The following is an 18,180-nucleotide window of genomic DNA, read 5'->3' as shown; positions in this document are numbered from 1 at the left end:
CCCACAGAGTAAGTGTGGTGCTGGATGACCTACCAATCGCAGGTGAGAGGGTGGTCATTTGCCGCGCGACCCCCCCCCCCCCCCCCCCCCCCCCCCAGAAAAAAAAAAAAAAAACAGCCGCCACTGGATTACAAAGGAGGGGCTCATATCAAACAAATTAAAGAGCTATAATAAAGGCTACCTTAAAAAAAATAGACCTCCTATACGGGCCTGCTCTGTGCATACCTCCTTTTCTGGAGTCTCCCAATGGTGGCGGCATCTGCTCCTTCTCTTCTATGAGTACCCCCTCAGCAAACTGTGGGCTGAGGGGGAGCTCATGCAGGCATTCCATAGGCACACACAGCCCAGTTAGGCTCTGCCCCCTACCTCCTCCTCACTGGATGTGACTGACCGCAGCAGTAGCCAATGGCTCGCGCTGCTTTCGGTGAGTTTTGTGTCAGAGGGACACCTGTGTGAAGAAAGAGCAGTGCTGCTGCAGACGGGCACAGCATTGGAATAAAGGATAGGACTCGGGTAAGTATTTAAGACAAAGGAAGCAATTAGTGGGACCTTTTTTTACAATAATGCAGGGAATGTTTTAAGTTTTAAAACAACTTTAAAATAAAAAAGGAGGTTGCCATTGCCTACTCTGTGTAATGATATTGCACAGGGTGGTTTCATACCTCCTAATTTTCAGTCCCCTGCCAGTGTCTTCTTATTCTTCTTCCAAGTGCCCCCATTGCCAATGCGGTGCTGAGGGGGCACGCATGCATGCTACTGAGCTGTGTGCATCCATAAACACACAGCGTAGCTCGGCCCCTCCCTCCTCACAAGATTTGACTGTCAGCAGCACTACTACTGCCTACAGTGAAGTCTGTGAGAGCAGGGAGTAGCTTTGCTGCAGATGGGCAGAGCGCTGGATCAGTGACAAGAGGCACATAAGTATTTAGGAATGGATGGTGGGTAAAAAAAACAAGTAGTTGGACATTTTTTACCTTCATGCAGAGAATGCATGAAGGTAAAAATGTTTTGGCTTTAGAACCACTTTAAAGTGATATTAACGTCTTGTTTTTTTGTTTAAAAGTAGCAAACATGTCATACTTACCTGCTCTGTGCAGTGGTTTTGCACAGAGCAGTCCAGATCCTCCTCTTCTAGGGTCCCTCGCTGGCGCTCCTGGCCCCTCCCTCCTGCCCCCCACAACAAGCAGCTTGCTATGGGGGCAGCCGAGCCTCTACTCTACACCATTAAGACACGGAGCCACGGCTCAGCCCTGCCCCTCTCTCTCCTCATTGGCTCACTGAATTTGACAGCAGCGGGAGTCAGTGGCTGTGTCTCAGCCAATCAGGAGGAGAGTCCTGAATAGCTGTGGCTCTCGTGCACATCGCTGGATTGAGATGGGTCTCGGGTAAGAATTAGGGAGGCTGCTGCACACTGAAGGTTTTTGATCTTAATGCATAAAATGCATTAAGATCAAAAACCTTCTACCTTTTAAAACCACTTTAAAGCTTAAGGTTAAAGCAGTTTTAAACCCAAAACCCAAAATGATATATATTGCAGATTACCAATCATTAGATGTGGTGGCTGCATTACTTTTCTTTTTTTTAGGCTTTTTCACCTGGGGATCTGACCAGTAACACACCACTAGATTTCATGGGAATATCCTGAGTGTTTAACACATTTCTGAGGTCCAGCAAACAGCTCCAGTTCTATGTATTCACCATCTAGCAGAAAGGTCCCCTGCAGGACAAAAAACACCAGACATTTTCCTTCACTGACTCTGAGTATTTTTTTCTTCTTGTATGTGTCAATAATCAAAGATTGGCTCCCTATGTGAAATAGTCTGCAGTTACAGCAACAGTTTTTGCTTTTTGGTTAAAGGTTTTAAATGAGTAAAAAAAAAAAAAAGCTGACCACATACTAGCTCATTATGAAATACTTGCCTTAGAATGAGGTGTCAGCAGCTGATCCCGGTCCACACCGAGGGAGCTGACATTTCTCCTCAGCGTGTCTTCCGGGTTCGCGGCTCAGCGCTGTGAGTGGCTGGAGCAGCAATGTCGTCACTCCCATGCAAGCGCGCGGGAGACTTCTTTCCGGCTAGGTCCGGCAGCGTCTGCCAGATCTTCAGCCAGACCTTCACAGCGCATGCGCCGCTGACGTCAATGAATATTTCCTAAACCATACAGGTTTAGGAGATATTCATTTTACCTACAGGTAAGCCTTATTATAGAACAACCACTTTAAGATATAAAGGCAAAAGGTTTTTTTTTTTTTTTTAACTCCTTTAAGTAGGAGGATTTGTTTCATCTCTGTGCATCACCTGAGGCCAGTCACTTCACTGAGTATAAGTCCCCGTTCGCTTTGGGGCGATTTGACATGTCAAATCGCATGCCAAATTACAGCCTATTGCTGGCAATGGCACTGTCTGAATCAGTGTGCCACCTCAAAGATTTCCAAAAGTAGTCCCTGCACTACTTTTGGCAAGTTCGAATCGATTTTAATAGGCATCTGTGCATGAACCCACACAGATGTCTTTCAAATTACCCCTGAACTCGCAATGAAATGCGGGTTTGAAATCATGCTAGTTCAGGGTTTACAACTACTTTAGTTGCCCAGGGGTCAGTGGAAGGAAAACATGACTTGTGTCCATAGTCAGTAAGAAGAAAAAATTGTAGTGTAAAGGTAGTGGCGCTTTTGTGCTCAAACAAATAATATAAACCATGAAAAAAAGGCACTGTATTATCCAAAATTTCCCGGGTCCTCTCAGATACCCATTTGGCTTTACCATAGAGCGAGGCTTGCACAGCACACTATACTGTAGCTGGGGAAAACAGCCATATCTGCACATGCTGTATACACCTAGTGCCGGTGCTCTATCGAAAAATGCCCCCGATGGGTCTGCACATGCGCAGTACCAAACGTCACTCTACCTGATATGTTGATCATCACAGCGCATGCGCAGATCGTCTGAGGCATTATCCGACACGCTATGCAAACAGCGGGGGAACGTAGTTTTCAGATTGAGCCTCGCTGTTGCAGGGTGGGTTGTGGGTGTGTTGAAGGGCGGGTTTTGTGTGTGTTGCAACACGCCCTTAGACACAGGCACAACCTGCTGTTCAACACACCAAACTCGCCCTTCAGCACATAGCGAGGCACAACCTGGCAAGTACGGTCTCCCTCTACTGTTTGCATTGCTTTGAATACTGTCTCCCATCGAAAAATGTCTCCGATCTGCAAATGTGCTGTGTTGACGTCACGCCAGCTGATCAACATACCAGCTGGAGTGACGTTTGGTACTGCGCATGCGCAGATCCATCTGAGGCATTTCTCGATAGTACACCGGGAAACAGGCACATATACATGTGAGTGCAATATTTACCTATTGCTTTTATACCAATCAATAAACTTACTACACTATGGGGTTGATTACTAAAGGCAAATCCACTTTGCACTACAAGTGCAGTCGCTGTAGATCTGAGGGGAAGCTCTGCCGATTTTATCATCCAATCATGTGCAAGCTAAAATGCTGTTTTTTTATTTCCCTTGCATGTCCCCCCTCGGATCTACAGCGACTTTACTTCCAAGTGCACTTACAGTGCAAAGTGGATTTGCCTTTAGTAAATAACCCCCAATGAGAATTTTTTTATGTCTCCTGTGGAGTCATTTTTACATCCTAGTTCTATCCTGAGGGAGCATTGTAGTGGAGTGGTGTCAGCAGTGGAACCAATCTGGCTTTCCAAATGCATTTTGACCATCCTGTATAAAGGGGTCAAACACCTCTGGTGAGTTGCCACCTTTCCATCGAGCACCTGTGGTGAAGTTCTCCACATACTGTATAGGAGCAATTAGTTTGGTGTTGGGATCTATCGCCTATGAACTACATGTTTGCATATTATGTTATTGGTTTTTATTCATGATTGCTGTTACGTATTCACAATTTTGGATAGTTTATTATTTAATACATGGTTTATATTTGTTTGAGCAAAAAAGCACCCCTACCTTTACATTTGTACTACTAACACCAGGTTATCTGTTCACTCTTAAAGGGGCAGCTACAGCATCACTCACTATTTCACATAGCGCGCCAATCTTTGGTGAGGTAAATGTCTGGTGGTTTTTTTTGTCCTGCAGGGGATCTTTCTGCTAGATGGTGAATACATAGAACTGGGGCTGTTTGCTGGACCCCAGAAATGTGTTAAACACTCAGGATAGTCCCATGAAATCTAGGATGGTTGGGAAAAATTCTTGTACTAATTGCATGTAATTATTTTTGTTAGTGAATGCCTATTTTAATTTTTGGTTTGTTTTTTATTTTATATATCTGTCTGGAGCTCCACTTTAATGAAATGACTTAATTCCTTCCACAAAAAAAAAAAATAATGAAGTACTTGTGAAAGATAAGATAAAGATAAAAGTCAATACTTAACTGTCTTGCTTCCTGTACCATTGATCATTGCTCTCTTGGAGGGATTTCACTGCCTGTGGCATCTATTATAACACAGGGCACAGTATTGATTTAGAGGCTGATGGATGGAACTGCATGGCTCAGCGGTAACAAGGCATCGCACATATGTGGAAGTGTTGGGTGCTGAAGATCCTTCAATTGTAATTGTAGTACAAAAAAAGTGCGAACAGGTAGGATTTTGAATGCAAAAGGCACATACTATTTCTCTTCGACATTAACGTTTTCCCTTAACGTCTTTCAGGACAGCACTTCAGAGAGTGACTCCTCCCCTTGCAAACAGGAAACACCTCTTCCACCAAACTTTAAAAGGAGGCACCTTTCCACACATTGTCAGTTTTTGTGTTTTCCTCTGGAGGGAACACTGTGGGGAAGTCAGGGCTCTCAGATGCTGTCCTGGGAGCTCAGGTTTCCTGTGTTTTCCACCAAATGTTTGTTTTTTACTTATCTCATGGGAGCTGTTCCTCCCATCCACGGCTATTGTTAGATGCTGCTGGCTGGGCTCCCTCTCCCTCTTCATATGGGCTCGGGGTGAGTCAGACTGTGGTGGGCATCACTCCTAGGCGGCGGCAAGGCAGGCGGTTGCCGTTCAGTTTGTTGTTTGCTTCGGTCCACCGCCTTTTGCTTATTTTCGCCGCCGCCATCTTGGGAATGGCAGCGGGGCTCCATCCGCCGGAAGTGAGGCATCCAGGAAGGGGGTGGCACCCACGGAGCAGGCGTACGGTGTCATTTCCGCCGGAAATCGCAGAAGAAAAGGGCGCTATTGGAGTCCGGAACTGGCGTTTTTAGCCACATAACACACACAGAAAGTGCTCCTCGATGGCAGCAGCAAGTGGGATAGGCACCAGCAAGGCCCAGGTAAGGGGGAGTTGTATATTCTCTTTCTCTTTCTCTTTCTCTCTCTTCCCCCCACGTGGCAGGGGCCTGTCTGGGGGCACATGAGGCAGCTTTAGTTATCACTGTGCACCTGTGGTGAGCGTCATTGAAGAGAAGGACAGGTTGTCTCACTGGGATGGTCTCTCTTTTTGTCTCATGGCCAAGAGCTCTGATCCAGTGGCAAAAAGGAAATGCCCTTCATGTAAAGCTAAACTACCTGAAGGATGGAAGAAGACTTTATGTCAAGCCTGAATTGATTCGCTAATTAAAGAAGAAGCTTCTTCCACTTGCAGCGACTTGATTGCATCTGTTAAAACAGAGCTTGATGCGACTATTCAATCATTTCGCTCTTCTCTAGCAAACCCATCCCTGAGTCAGCCAACTACCTCACAGTCCTCTCAGGGATCACTTGTAATCCCGACGGTGGAGACTGAGGCATCTCCTACCCCAGAGGGACATTCCCCCTCCCAGTCTGCAGAGGAATCTGATGAGGGGGAGGAAGGAGAAAATTTACCTTAAAAATTTAAGTTGTCTTTAGAACAGGTAGATGGCCTGTTTAAAAGCAATCTATACCACACTGGGTCTGGAAGAGGAAAGAAAAGTTATCTCTGCATGACAAAATGTATGCAGGGCTCAGCGAACACAAAAATCGCAATTTCCCAGTACACTCAGTTATTTCCGAGACTATTAAAAAGGAGTGGACAGAGTCAGAGAGAAAACCTTTCTTTCCTAAAGCCTTAAAAAGGCGTTTCCCTTTTGATGAAGATCCAGCGGCGGTTTGGAACGAAAGCCCCAAACTAGATGCCGCATTTTCCCAAGTCTCGAGGTCAACAGATTTGGCATTCGAGGACATGGGGGTGTTAAGAGATCCCATGGACAAAAGGATGGATCAGATACTTAAAAGGGCTTGGCAATCCGTCATGGGGAATCTTAAACCTGCTATGGCGACTACTGTGGTATCCAGGAATATGGAGTTCTGGTTAGATCAACTTAAGGCCCATATTTCAGCAGACTCGCCAAAACAAGAAATTTTGGATTTGTTCTCGACTCTGTCAGCCGCTGTTGCCTTTATTTCTGATGCCTCAGTAAATTCAATTAAGATCTGCAGCCTTAGCTAACTCAGCCAGAAGGGCTCTGTGGTTAAAAACGTGGGCAGGGGACGCGGCATGCAAAAATAAGCTGTGTGTGATACCGTTCCTGGGAGACTTGCTTTTTGGTCCTGACTTAGATGCAGTTCTAGATAGAACAGCTGATAAAAAGAAGTCTTTCCCTATCAAAAAGAAAAAACAGCCAGTTAAACATTTTTTTCGTTCCCAAAGGGCTCAAGAACAATCCAAACCCCAGGAGAAAAGGAAAAACTGGGCATCGGGGAAGGGAAAAGGAAATGTCCTTTTCCATCCTCCTGCAGCCTCCGATAAAACACAATGACTTGTGCGTACCAGTGGGGGCGAAGGCTTCAAAGTTTCCTTCCCCTTTGGGCCAGCATGACAGAAAATCAATATGTTTTAGACATGCTGTCCCAAGGTTACAGGATAGAGTTTTCGGATCGCCCTCCTGAAAGATTCTTTGTAACAAATTTACCAAGGGATCTAACAAAGGGCCTGGCTATGAAGAACCTTTTAAAGGATCTGAGGCACCAGAGGGTCGTGATACTAGTATCCCCAGAAGAACAGGGTCAGGGCTTCTATTCAACCATATTTTTGATAAGAAAACCATCCAGAAACTTCCGTCTTATTCTCAACCTGAAACCACTGAACAAGTCGGTCCTATACAAAAAGTTTTGTATGGACTCAATTTTCACAGTCGGGAACATTCTGACAAAAGAATGTTTTATGGCATCAATCGATCTGAGGGATGCTTACCTTCATGTTCCTGTAGCACCTCAGTCCCAGAGATTCCTGATCTTTGCGGTGAAGATGGGCAAAGAGATTATACATCTTCAGTTCAGGGCCCTTCCCTTCAGCCTGTCGTCAGCTCTGCGTATTTTTACGAAAGTAATGGCGGAAGCTCTCGCCCCTCTTCAACTCCAGGGGATTGCGGTAATCCCATATCTGGACGACCTCCTCTTTTTTTGCCCCATCCAGGGAAAAGTTGCAGGGGGATCTGAACACAGCCCGCAGTCATTTGGAGTCACTAGGGTGGATAGTGAATGTTCAAAAATCGAATTTCTTTCCAGCCCAACAAGTACTTTTTCTGGGTTACTTGATAAATTCGGTGGAACAAAAGATTTTTCTCCCATAAGAGAAAAAGATCAAGGTTCAGAGGGTAGTAACGACACTACAGACAAACCAGCTGATTTCAGTCCAAAGGTTTATGTCGGTTCTGGGGACATTAACCTCTTCTATGCCAGCCATCCAATGGGCAAGGCTGCATTTCAGGCCTCTCCAGAGGTTCCTTCTGAGAACATGGAACCACAGGACAGAGAGTCTAGATACGAAGATAAAGATCCCCACCAGAGTCAAACGTTCACTGTGGTGGTGGAAAAGGCATGTAGTTCTACAAAGAGGTCTTCTTTGGTCTTTTTCGACTGGAAAAGTGGTCACAACAGACGCCAGTGTGCAGGGATGGGGGGCCCACATGGGTGAGGCCTTAGCACAGGGAACATGGTCCCAGGTTGAGGCTGAAAAATCCTCAAATTGGAGAGAGCTAAAAGCGGTCGCCCTAGCATTAGCTTTCTTCTCTCAAAGCCTCATAGGGTGCCATGTCCAGGTTTTGTCGGACAATGCTACTACCATAGCCTACCTGAACAAACAGGGAGGCACAAGAAGCAGGGCTCTTCACTTGCTGTCCGTAGAGATTCTGGAGTGGGCGGAAAACCACTTACTATCACTATCCGCAGTCCATCTAAAAGGCACGTTAAACGAAGTAGCGGATTATCTGAGCCGACAGTGCAGAAATCGGAGTGGAGTCTGAACAAGGAGGTGTTTGCATTGATCACCAGAACTTGGGGCCTTCCGCAGGTAGACCTGTTTGCGTCAAGACAAAACACACAGCTCCAGCAATTTTTCTCCCTTCAGAGAGACGACAGCTCTCAGGGGATAGATGCTCTGGCGCATCTGTGGAATTTTCACCTAGGATATGCTTTTCCTCCATTCAGGTTGATTCCACTAGTGTTGAGAAAGATACTAAAAGAGAGGGTATCAATAATGTTGATTACTCCATATTGGCCAAAAAGAGCTTGGTTTTCCACAGTTCTACAGTTGGCAGTCAAACCATGTTGGCATCTTCCGCTCAGTCAGGATTTGTTGATTCAGGGGCCAGTACATCATCCAGATGTAGGCAGGTTAAAGCTCGCTGCCTGGTATCTGAGGAGCAATTGCTGAGGAGCAAAGGCTATTCAGAAAAGTTAATAACTACGATGCTTTCTAGTAGGAAAAAGGTAACCAGGGGTATTTACGCCAAAGTATGGAAAGTCTATGTTTCTTTCTGTCATTCAGAACATAGGGAGGTTAAAGACCTAGTTTCTGTGCTAGAATTTTTGCAAAAAGGTGCAGACAAAGATCTTGCGGTCAGCACTCTTAAAGCGCAGGTGGCCGCCTTGGGAGTTTATCTGGAGAGATCATTATCTTCAGAAACTCTGATCATGAGATTTTTCAAAGCACTTTCCAGGTCAAGACCGGTCCCGGTAAGACATTTTCCAAATTGGGATCTCTTGGTGGTTCTACAAGCTCTTGTAAAGGAACCATTTGAGCCTTTACAGACCATTTCCCTAAAGAATTTAACTTTTGAAAACTTTTTTTCTGGTCGCAATTACTTCAGCAAGAAGGATTAGTGGACTACACGCCCTATCAGTAAAGTAGCCTTTTTTGCCAGTTTTTCCAGATAGTTGTCCTTAAGGTAGACCCTGGTTTTTTACCAAAAGTGGCAAGTTTTAATAACAGGTCTCAGGAGATTATTCTCCCAACTTTTTGTGCTAACCCTTCGGGTAAAAAGGAAGAGCAGTTCCACAATTGGAAGTAACGGGAGGGTTTAGAGCTTCAGATTCATTATTTATTCTTTTTTCTGGAAACAAAAAAGGCCACCAAGCATCAAAAGGATCATTGGCTAGATGGCTTAAGACAGCTATTTCTGTAGCCTACTCTCAGATGGGTTTATCTCCCCCCGCTGGGAATTAGGGCTCATTTAATGAGGGCCCAGGCCACTACATGGGCAGAAAGAGCTGGTGCCACCCCAGATCAGATTTGTAAGGCGGCTACGTGGTCAAGTTACTTAACGTTTGTCCGTCATTACAGACTGGATCTCCTGTCAGCAAGGGATCAGGCTTTTAGCAGAAAGGTTCTGCAGGCTGTGGTCCCTCCCTAGGGGGGTAAGTCTCTATTATCCTCTCAAGTGCTGTCCTGAAAGACATTAAGGGAAAATTCAAGTTAGACTTACCGGTAACTTATTTTCCAAGAGTTTTTCAGGACAGCAGCATCCTGCCCTATTTTATATCTATCTATCTATCTATCTATCTATCTATCTATCTATCTATCTATCTATCTATCTATCTATCTATCTATCTATCTATCTATCTATCTATCTCTCAATTATGTGTTCCAGTTTGGGGCCAGAGGTTCTCTACTACTACTGACAATGTGTGGAAAGGAGCCTCCTTTTAAAGTTTGGTGGAAGAGGTGTTTCCTGTTTGCAAGGGGAGGAGTCACTCTCTCAAGTGCTGTCCTGAAAGACTCTTGGAAAACAAGTTACCGGTAAGTCTAACTTGAATTTTTTTTTTTTTCTTGCTTGCCTTCATCGTGCACTGAGCTGCGCATGCGCAGCTCAGTGTACAATTTCTGCAATGCCAAATAAATGAACACCCGTGCATGTGGCCCTGCTAATCAAAACTGCTGGAGTTTGGTAACCGGAAGAAATAAAGATGTCAGTGACTGGAGAAGGGAGGTCTGGGATACTGCAGAGCTGGAGTGAAGGTGAGTATAGTTGCTTTGTTAGGCAGGGATATCTCTTCAATTCTGCAAAGATCAATGGTGCAGGCAGTGAGCCAGGTAGGTATTAAATGTGTTGTTTGTTTTGTCTTTTTTTTGTTTTGTTTTTTACAGGTGTTTCTTCATTACATTTTTTTTTTGTGGTGTTAGGGGCTGGAGTTGCTTTAAAATTACCATGTTGCTAAACTAGAAGAAATAAACACCGTCTACTGTGAATTGTCTACTTTAAAAATAAAAATTCAGCAGTGAAGGAGTATATACTTCATGCAGCCTTATGTCACCACCTACTGATCATCTAACGCAAGCAGAGCGCTAAAAGAATTTGTTTTATCAGGGGTTGTAACGTGCATGAACATAACAGCAAAAGAAAGACCATTAGTCTGCACAGAGGTAATTCTCAGTACAGCGGTCGCTAATAGTGACAACACTATTTATTCCATGTATACTGGGCAGTTGTCCTCGCAGGCAATGTTTTTTTTTTTTATCTGAATCCTGAGTTTAGCTTTGTCTGTCGGCCCTAAATCTTACATTTTCTTAAATAGTTTTTTTTTTTTAATTCAATTTAGCACCAGGAGGATGCTTACATTGAATGAAAACCGTCCCTTGTGCTGGTGGCTGCAGTAACTGGATAAGGCGGACCTTTCATTCATCTGCCCGTCCTCCATTCATAGAGCGCATTTCATTCTGAGAAGTGATAGTACAGCTATTAAAAATGAAGCAGGGCCGCTAGGGGGCTCATTAAAGCAATGTTCAGCCAGTTCTGCAGACAGAAGAATGGAGGGGAATGAGGGACCAGCTGTTTTTGTGGAGAGGTCCCCCAGCATCTGCATAGGTTATGGGAGGACGTGCACCATTTACAACAGGAGGAGGGCTGGTATGTACTATTCAAAAAAGGCTTTTTTACACTTTAAGAGATAGAGATATATATATATATATAATATACCAGCAAAAGGGACACATTTCTTTCAATGTATGTAGTGTCCCTACTGCTGATAAAACGGTAGAGATAGAGAGATTTTATATATATATATATATATATATATATATATATATATATATATATAATCTCTCTATCTCTACCGTTTTATCAGCAGTAGGGACACTACATACATTGAAAGAAATGTGTCCCTTTTGCTGGTGACTGAGCTTTAAAGTGTTTCATTTCTGAGAAAATGAAAAGGTGAACTAACATCCTACAGTAAATTTGTGCCCTTTTTATATTTGGTGTGTCCAACAAAGATCTGCAGGAGTTGGCTATTCTATCAGTTTCTAAGTGACTCCTACATTTCATAATCAGTATATGGTATTTCATGTCTTTACAGGGCTGCCTGTGTTTCCCGGTCAGTTAAACCTTGGGCATGGACACTCTCACAGAAGCCCTCGCCGGAAGCTTCTCGGTTTCTTCACAACTTAACAGCCCATCTGCTCCCCACCCGCGATTGGCACAATACAAGGGCAAATACAGCTCTCTAGAACAGAGTGAACGCCGGAGGAAACTTCTGGAGCTACAAAAAGCGTGAGCTATAGGACATTTTTGACTGAAATGTTGAAACTTTGGATATTTAGGGGTATGGATTATTTCAACATCACCATGATAATTATTGGTTTATTGAAAAAATAGAATTCTCAAGGTGTTGGCAATGTATAACACTAAGCAGTAAAGAAATCTTATTAGTTAAAGTGTATCTAAACCCAAAAGTGTAACATGATGCGGCTCACCAGACCTTTGATGTGGTGGATGCTTCTGTAGACTAGCGGTTGAGGAGTGGGGGCCTAAAAATAGTCAGGACAAAGTTTTACTGACCCCAACCAGCCACCTCAACATAACATGGTGACCAGAGGGAGTAGTACACATGCTGCATCAAATTCATACTACAGAAACCTCTCCCTCTCTTCTTGATTATAAGTGGTCCCTGTAGATAACTGTAGTCCCCGAAGATGACCTGGAATACTGTAGCTAATAAGAGTGCAGGATACACAGGAAGGAAGTCATCAGCCCACAAGATTTTTGGCTGGACCAACATTTATATTTTGCGCTTACAGAACATATAAACAAAATGTTCCCATGGTATTTTTAAAGGACCAAAAGGGAGCAAATTTCATTAAGTAATAGCAAATAAGTAATAGCAATCAATCAGAATCTAAATTGTTTTGGTCTAAATTTAGCAAAGTGAATTCCAATCGGTTGCTTGGGGTACAGCACCTAAATCTTCACCCTCAAAAAAAAAAAAAAAAAATCTGTCCTCCTCCACTCTACTGCACTAATCTTCTTTTTTTTTTTTTTTTTATTTATCTTTTTTTAATAAAAAATGTTCGATCCCACCCTCCATGGATGTCACCCGCCTAGGCGAATGATGTGTACTGTGCCTCCAGGGATATGTACGTCACATATCCCAGAAGGCATAGTCGTTGATTCACAAGAGGGGAGGGTCTAGCAGTGCATCATCGGGAGGCCTGCTGGCTGAGCCTGAAAGAGCTTGCAGCCTTCCAATGAAGTCACGCAAGAACATGGCGACGCCACCACACCAGAGGTGGCAGAAGAGGATCTTGGCAGGATAATGCTGGGGGGGTGAGTATCTGAACTGTGCAGAACCCCCAACCTAGTAAGCAGGGGTTAAAAAAAAATGGAGGGGGTGGGGAAATCTGCTTTAAAGTAGATGTAAACACTAAGGGTCCAGTCACACTGTTGTGAGGCAGTATTTTTCAGAACCGGAGCGGCTGTGAATAACAACCACTTAGACTTTAATGTGTTCTTTGCTTAAATTTTTATGTATTGGAGAAAATATTATTTTTTTGATGCTTTGATGTAACCTTTTTAGGAAACGGTTAGACTATGTAAACCATGCCCGTCGACTGGCTGAAGGGGACTGGACAGAGAAAGAGGAAGAGAAGATAGATGACAAACAAGAAAAAGACGATGGAGTGGGGGGTGAAGAGGAGGAGATGGATGTGGATCCTGGCAAGAAGCTCCCAAAGCATTATGCTAACCAGGTCATTTACATGTAGAGCCTATTATTTCATTCATTCATTTTTTGTTATTTAGTACTTTGATATCATGGGTTGGTTTCATATTTCATGCTTAGCTTATGTGTTTTCAATCATTCTTTATGTATTGTCTTCTTAACCCTCCAGATAATGCTCTCTGAGTGGTTAATAGAAGTCCCTCCAGACCTGGCTGATCTCTGGCTCCTTGTAGTGTGCCCGACTGGGAAGCGTTCCTTGATTGTGGCATCTAGGGTGAGCTATTTGTATTTATAACACAACATCTGCATTAAATAGCTCCTGAATTAGTCCTTCTTATACATTTAAAGAAACTTTTTTTCTATATAGGAGTGGTAGATGTGTTGTTGGGTTAAATGTGTTATTGGTATTGCTTGTAATTATGGTTCAGCAGTTTTTAATGAATCGAATGCTGATTAGCGTGCAGAGCTGAACAATAATTACAGGGGTTCTGCCGCTCAGCTTACTAGCATTTGATGAATCCATAAAGCTGCTCGGGTGGATTTTTTAAAACTAGAGGGGGAGGATTGCAAGAACAAACTTGTTGCAGCTATTTTTCTGCTCAGTGGCATTATGAAGTCTTCTATAAAACCATATATGGAACTGAAATAAGCTGGCATTCAGGTATATGTATTGTAAATTAAACTATTAATAGAGAGAAGGAGACCTCCAAGCTTTAAGCTCATATTTCAATTTAGCAGTATATCACGTGCCTCATTAGGCTAAATTTTGCTATGTGGAAAGCATTGCAATAATTTATCAAGACAATTTAGATCATTCTTTTCAGCAATTTCCAAACTTATTAATTTAACCCTTTATTTTATCAAAGCTTGCTCTTTTGTCTTCTTTGGGGATGACTAATGTGGGCTGGTATCGCTTTGCTTGAAAGTTACTTACCAGCCCTTTATAATTGAATTGATTGCCTGGAGAAATTGATGGTTTAGAAGTTTCTAAAACACTTATTAGATTAAGAAGAAGCTGTCAGGGCCAGGAGCCTTTCCCATCTGTGTGGAGGAAATGGCAATTTTTACTTCCTCAGTTTTAAAGGGTGCTTGCAGAGCATGTTCCTCCTTTCTTCCTGGGGAAAAGTGGGTAGATCAGAGTCCTGGAGGTATATTAAATGTCCTTTTGTGCAAAGCTGGCTATTTGCCTGCCTAAAAGAAGACCGGCCTTAAAATAATTATGCAGAATACTGTTGTTCACCTCTTCTTCTAAAAATGCTATTCACCCAGCTGTTATAATGATTTGTATTCAGTACCTAAGCAATTGGAAGAATACAGTAGATATAAGGATTGGCAAACCAACCCTATGGTAGCACATATTTATGGAACTTCACTCACCATACAAACATGATTAGCAAAAAAGATTTATTGATATCAAAGGTAAGAAAAAACAAACAAACAAACATCATGCATGCATACGTTAGCATCAAAGCTATAAAAACAAGAGGACCATCTCTGGACAGGTGGTGCAAATCCACCCAAGTTGTAGAGGCACTGAGAATGCTGTAATACAGCTGGGATGATATCCCCAGGTCTAAACGACCTATGAAAAGTGACCCAAATATTGAATCGAGGTAAAACTTATTCCAAAAAGGGAGGATAGATATGGTCATACCATGAAGTAAAAGCTATGAGATGATATCAGTAGTTCTCCCGAATTGCATTGAAGAACTGTGGACAAGTGGATGATTGTATTACAGTAGAAGGTGGCTGTAATGAAGTGGGGGAGCGTTGCTGGGTAACAGTGGTCAAAAGGAGGTATGCAAATGGAATAGTGATAACTTTGGATGACCGATAAGGTACTGTGTGGCTCGCTGGAACCATAGAAACATAGTCCTGCTTGGCCCTTTACAGACTCGCTCTCAAACCCCAAATGAAACAGCAATATGAAGAGGTAATCCTTTTCAGAAAATTATAGTCTTTCCCAAAGAGTGGTAAATATATTTTACTTTACTTTACTTATCAGATTGTGATTCAGTCCACAGGTCCAGGGTCCGGGGGTAGATTTCTCCCTTATCTTTGAAAGCAGCAACCTTGCAAGGTATGTAGAACCATGTATGGGTCAAAAAACATGTAGTCCAGAGATGGGCCTTACAGGCCTGACCGGTTTCACTGATCTCTGTCGGCTGTGTCAGAGGCTGGTTGCCAATGCAATCTCTGGTTCTATATTGGAATTGTGGGCATAGGCAGTAAGGCATTAGGTTCAAAATGTTACTCCCCTTAAGATCAATATGTTCAACGTAAACTATTGATAGGCGATATGGATTGTATAGAGTAAGCAAGATGTCTGGACTACAAAGAAAGGGGCCATATAGCCAAAAGAGTATATATATTGTTGTAAGTCCCATTATGGACAAGAGAAAGATTAAATATGTTCCAGAGAAAGAATTAATCTTACCCTAAAAATGGATGTCTAGGATATATAGCATGAAACGCAATGATTGGAGACCTAAGGTAGTAAGGTGCATCTTGTCAGGAAATCAGCCGATCTCAGCAAGGAAAAGGGATCTATAATATAGAGCATATAAAGCAAAGATAACATGAGCTCACAGTTCTGACTCATGGATCCTTAGAACATCATTAACACCAGAAAAGAAGAAAGGTATAGTTTTACCTTCTTGCATAGACCAATGAATCACAAGATGGTATGTCTCCCCCCTACAAAGCAGAGGAATCAACTGCCAAAGGGCTGCTGGGTATGCTGCGGGCAGGGTCCTAATTGAACCAAGAACTATCCACACCATCACAGCAGGCCTCTCCCTTCCCCACCTAAGTCCCCGCTATAGTGCAGGGAGAATCCCCGCATCATGGGAGCCGCTGAGGGTTGCTTGTCGCCATCTCAAGTGAGGTACACCCTTGGCTGGACTGGGTGTACCAAGATGGCGTCGAAACCAGAAGTGCAAAATTGAAGTTCACATGAACCGAAAAAGGCAATAACAAAGCAGTAATACACCCGGGATGGGTGTAGGAAGATGGTGCCCGGCCGGAAACTAAAGTGTGTCACATCAGCAAGCCCCCAAACCCGGGGGGGGAAATCACATATAAACAAAGCAAAAGACAACATAAACTACAAGTTATCACTAAAGGCCAGGTACCATATATTAGCAATAAAACGATGTATTAAACCAAGGGCATGTGAAGACAAGGGACAATTGGCCGACAGGGCACAGCATGAACCTGGACTCTATCATACTCTGCATGTGTACAAGTTTTTCTGGAACTCAAATTACTTCTTAGAAAAAAAACATGAGGAATGTATACAAAATAAACACATAACCTGCATAGGAACACTACATAATTTTTGTCTATTTAGAAGGAGGGAAGGGAAAGGGAGTGGGGGGTGGTTTATTTGGTGGTTTAAACCAATAAAAAAGAGGAAGGGAGTAAGAAAAGTTGCATTCAGTACCTGTATGCCCATATGAGGTACCGGCAGACAGTTATACTGAGTGTCTGCAGGAGCCTGGTCTGCTGATGCAATGCCTTAAGCCTGGTACGCGCTATAAGTTTTCTTTTTTTTTTTTTTTTTTCTGTTCAACCCGGCGAGTTAAACGAAAAAAAATCTGTCAGCTCTGGTCAGAGCCGCTGTGCTAACACTCCGACAGTACAGAGATCGCTTAGTACAGCGATCTCCCCCAGCTGAGATGTTGTGTTCTGATAGGGGGAGGCCCCCCCCCTCACCAGAATGCTGATCGGGAGCTGGTCAGCTGCTGGTTTTCCAGCATGCATATCCAACAAAAACTGGACAAACGGCCGGCGTCTGGCAGACTGACTGCAATACACATGGGCCGAGTGTCGCCTGGCATTCGGCTTGTGTATATGGGGCTTTACAGGCTGCAGAGTAAAAAAATATTAAATGTACGTTTTTTTTTTTTTGTTTTTGTTTTTTTTTGTACATGCAAAAAGATGTGCATTTATTTGTAAAAGCTGAACTTAGACTTTAACCCCTTCCCAACCTCACTATAGCCGAATGACGGCTACAATGCAGGCTTACTTTGCCGGGAGGGCATCTACTTAGATCCTCCTGTAAACGCGCTGCCCACATGCCCCCCTGTGGCGTGCGGGCAGCGTGCTCTGTGATCCCTGAGCCCTTTGAACTCGGCTGATCACAGATCGGGGTAAAGGGTCAATCACAGCGGCCCTTTACCATGTGATCAGCTGTGTCCAATGACAGCTGATCACAGATGTAAACACAAGCAGGTTAACGGCTTTTTTCCTCGTGGTGACAGCATGAGGAAAGAAGAGGAAAGTCGATAACCGGCTTGTATTAAAAGGACATCGGCACTGATAATCAGGGCACTGATTATCAGTGCAGTCCCAACAGTGCCCACCAGTGCTGCCAATCAGTGCCTCCTCATCAGCGCACATTCGTGAAGGAGAAGAATTACCTGAATGCAAAATTTTATTACAAACTCTGAAAAATGTTTTTTTTTTTGTTTTTTTTTCAAAACTTTCTGTCTCTTTTCGTTTAGCAAAAAATAAACCCAGTGATGATTAAATACCACCCAAATAAAGCTCTATTTGTGTGAAAAAAATTATAAAAATGTAACTTGGGTACAGTGTTGCATGACCACACAATTGTCATTCAAAGTGTGACAGCGCTGAAAGCTGAAAATTGGGTGAAAGTGCCCAGTAGGCAAGTGGTTAAAAGTTTATTCCTCCTTTTTGGATAGAGAGAGGAGCCCTACAAATCATTCCTTTATGCCCCCTTGTGGCATCTGCAAATAGAACTGCTGGTTTATGATAAGAATACAGCCTGTTATAGGGCCGTTTATCCCAAACGGCATACAGCTATTTCAGGCTAGTTGACTATCATCAGTGAAGTGTATGGAAACCACTTTTCATATATATATATATAATAGGGCTTATAGACCAACACAATGAAACAACCAGACACATTATAGTGAGGCTGTTCCAAAAGCACTACCCCATAGTTCATGGTTT

General features: G+C 43.3%; 1 protein-coding gene across 4 annotated transcripts in view; it reads left to right on the top strand.

Annotated features, from left to right (window-relative positions):
* SNUPN (snurportin 1) overlaps positions 1-18,180 on the top strand; it is a 30,090-nt gene that overhangs the window by 918 nt on the left and 10,992 nt on the right. For 3 of the 4 annotated variants that reach the window (XM_073619035.1, XM_073619036.1, XM_073619037.1), the window contains exons 2-4: positions 11,560-11,753; positions 13,057-13,228; positions 13,370-13,474. In XM_073619035.1, the coding sequence (XP_073475136.1) occupies positions 11,596-11,753; positions 13,057-13,228; positions 13,370-13,474 (435 nt within the window). In that variant the 5' untranslated portion in view covers positions 11,560-11,595. Of the gene's footprint in view, positions 1-9,978; positions 10,004-11,559; positions 11,754-13,056; positions 13,229-13,369; positions 13,475-18,180 lie in introns of those variants that run through there. The other variant, XM_073619038.1, reaches the window with a different exon arrangement.

Source organism: Aquarana catesbeiana, linkage group LG03 (genome assembly GCF_042186555.1).
Source record: "Aquarana catesbeiana isolate 2022-GZ linkage group LG03, ASM4218655v1, whole genome shotgun sequence".
NCBI lineage: Eukaryota > Metazoa > Chordata > Amphibia > Anura > Ranidae > Aquarana > Aquarana catesbeiana.
This window is presented reverse-complemented; position numbering and strand designations above follow the sequence as displayed.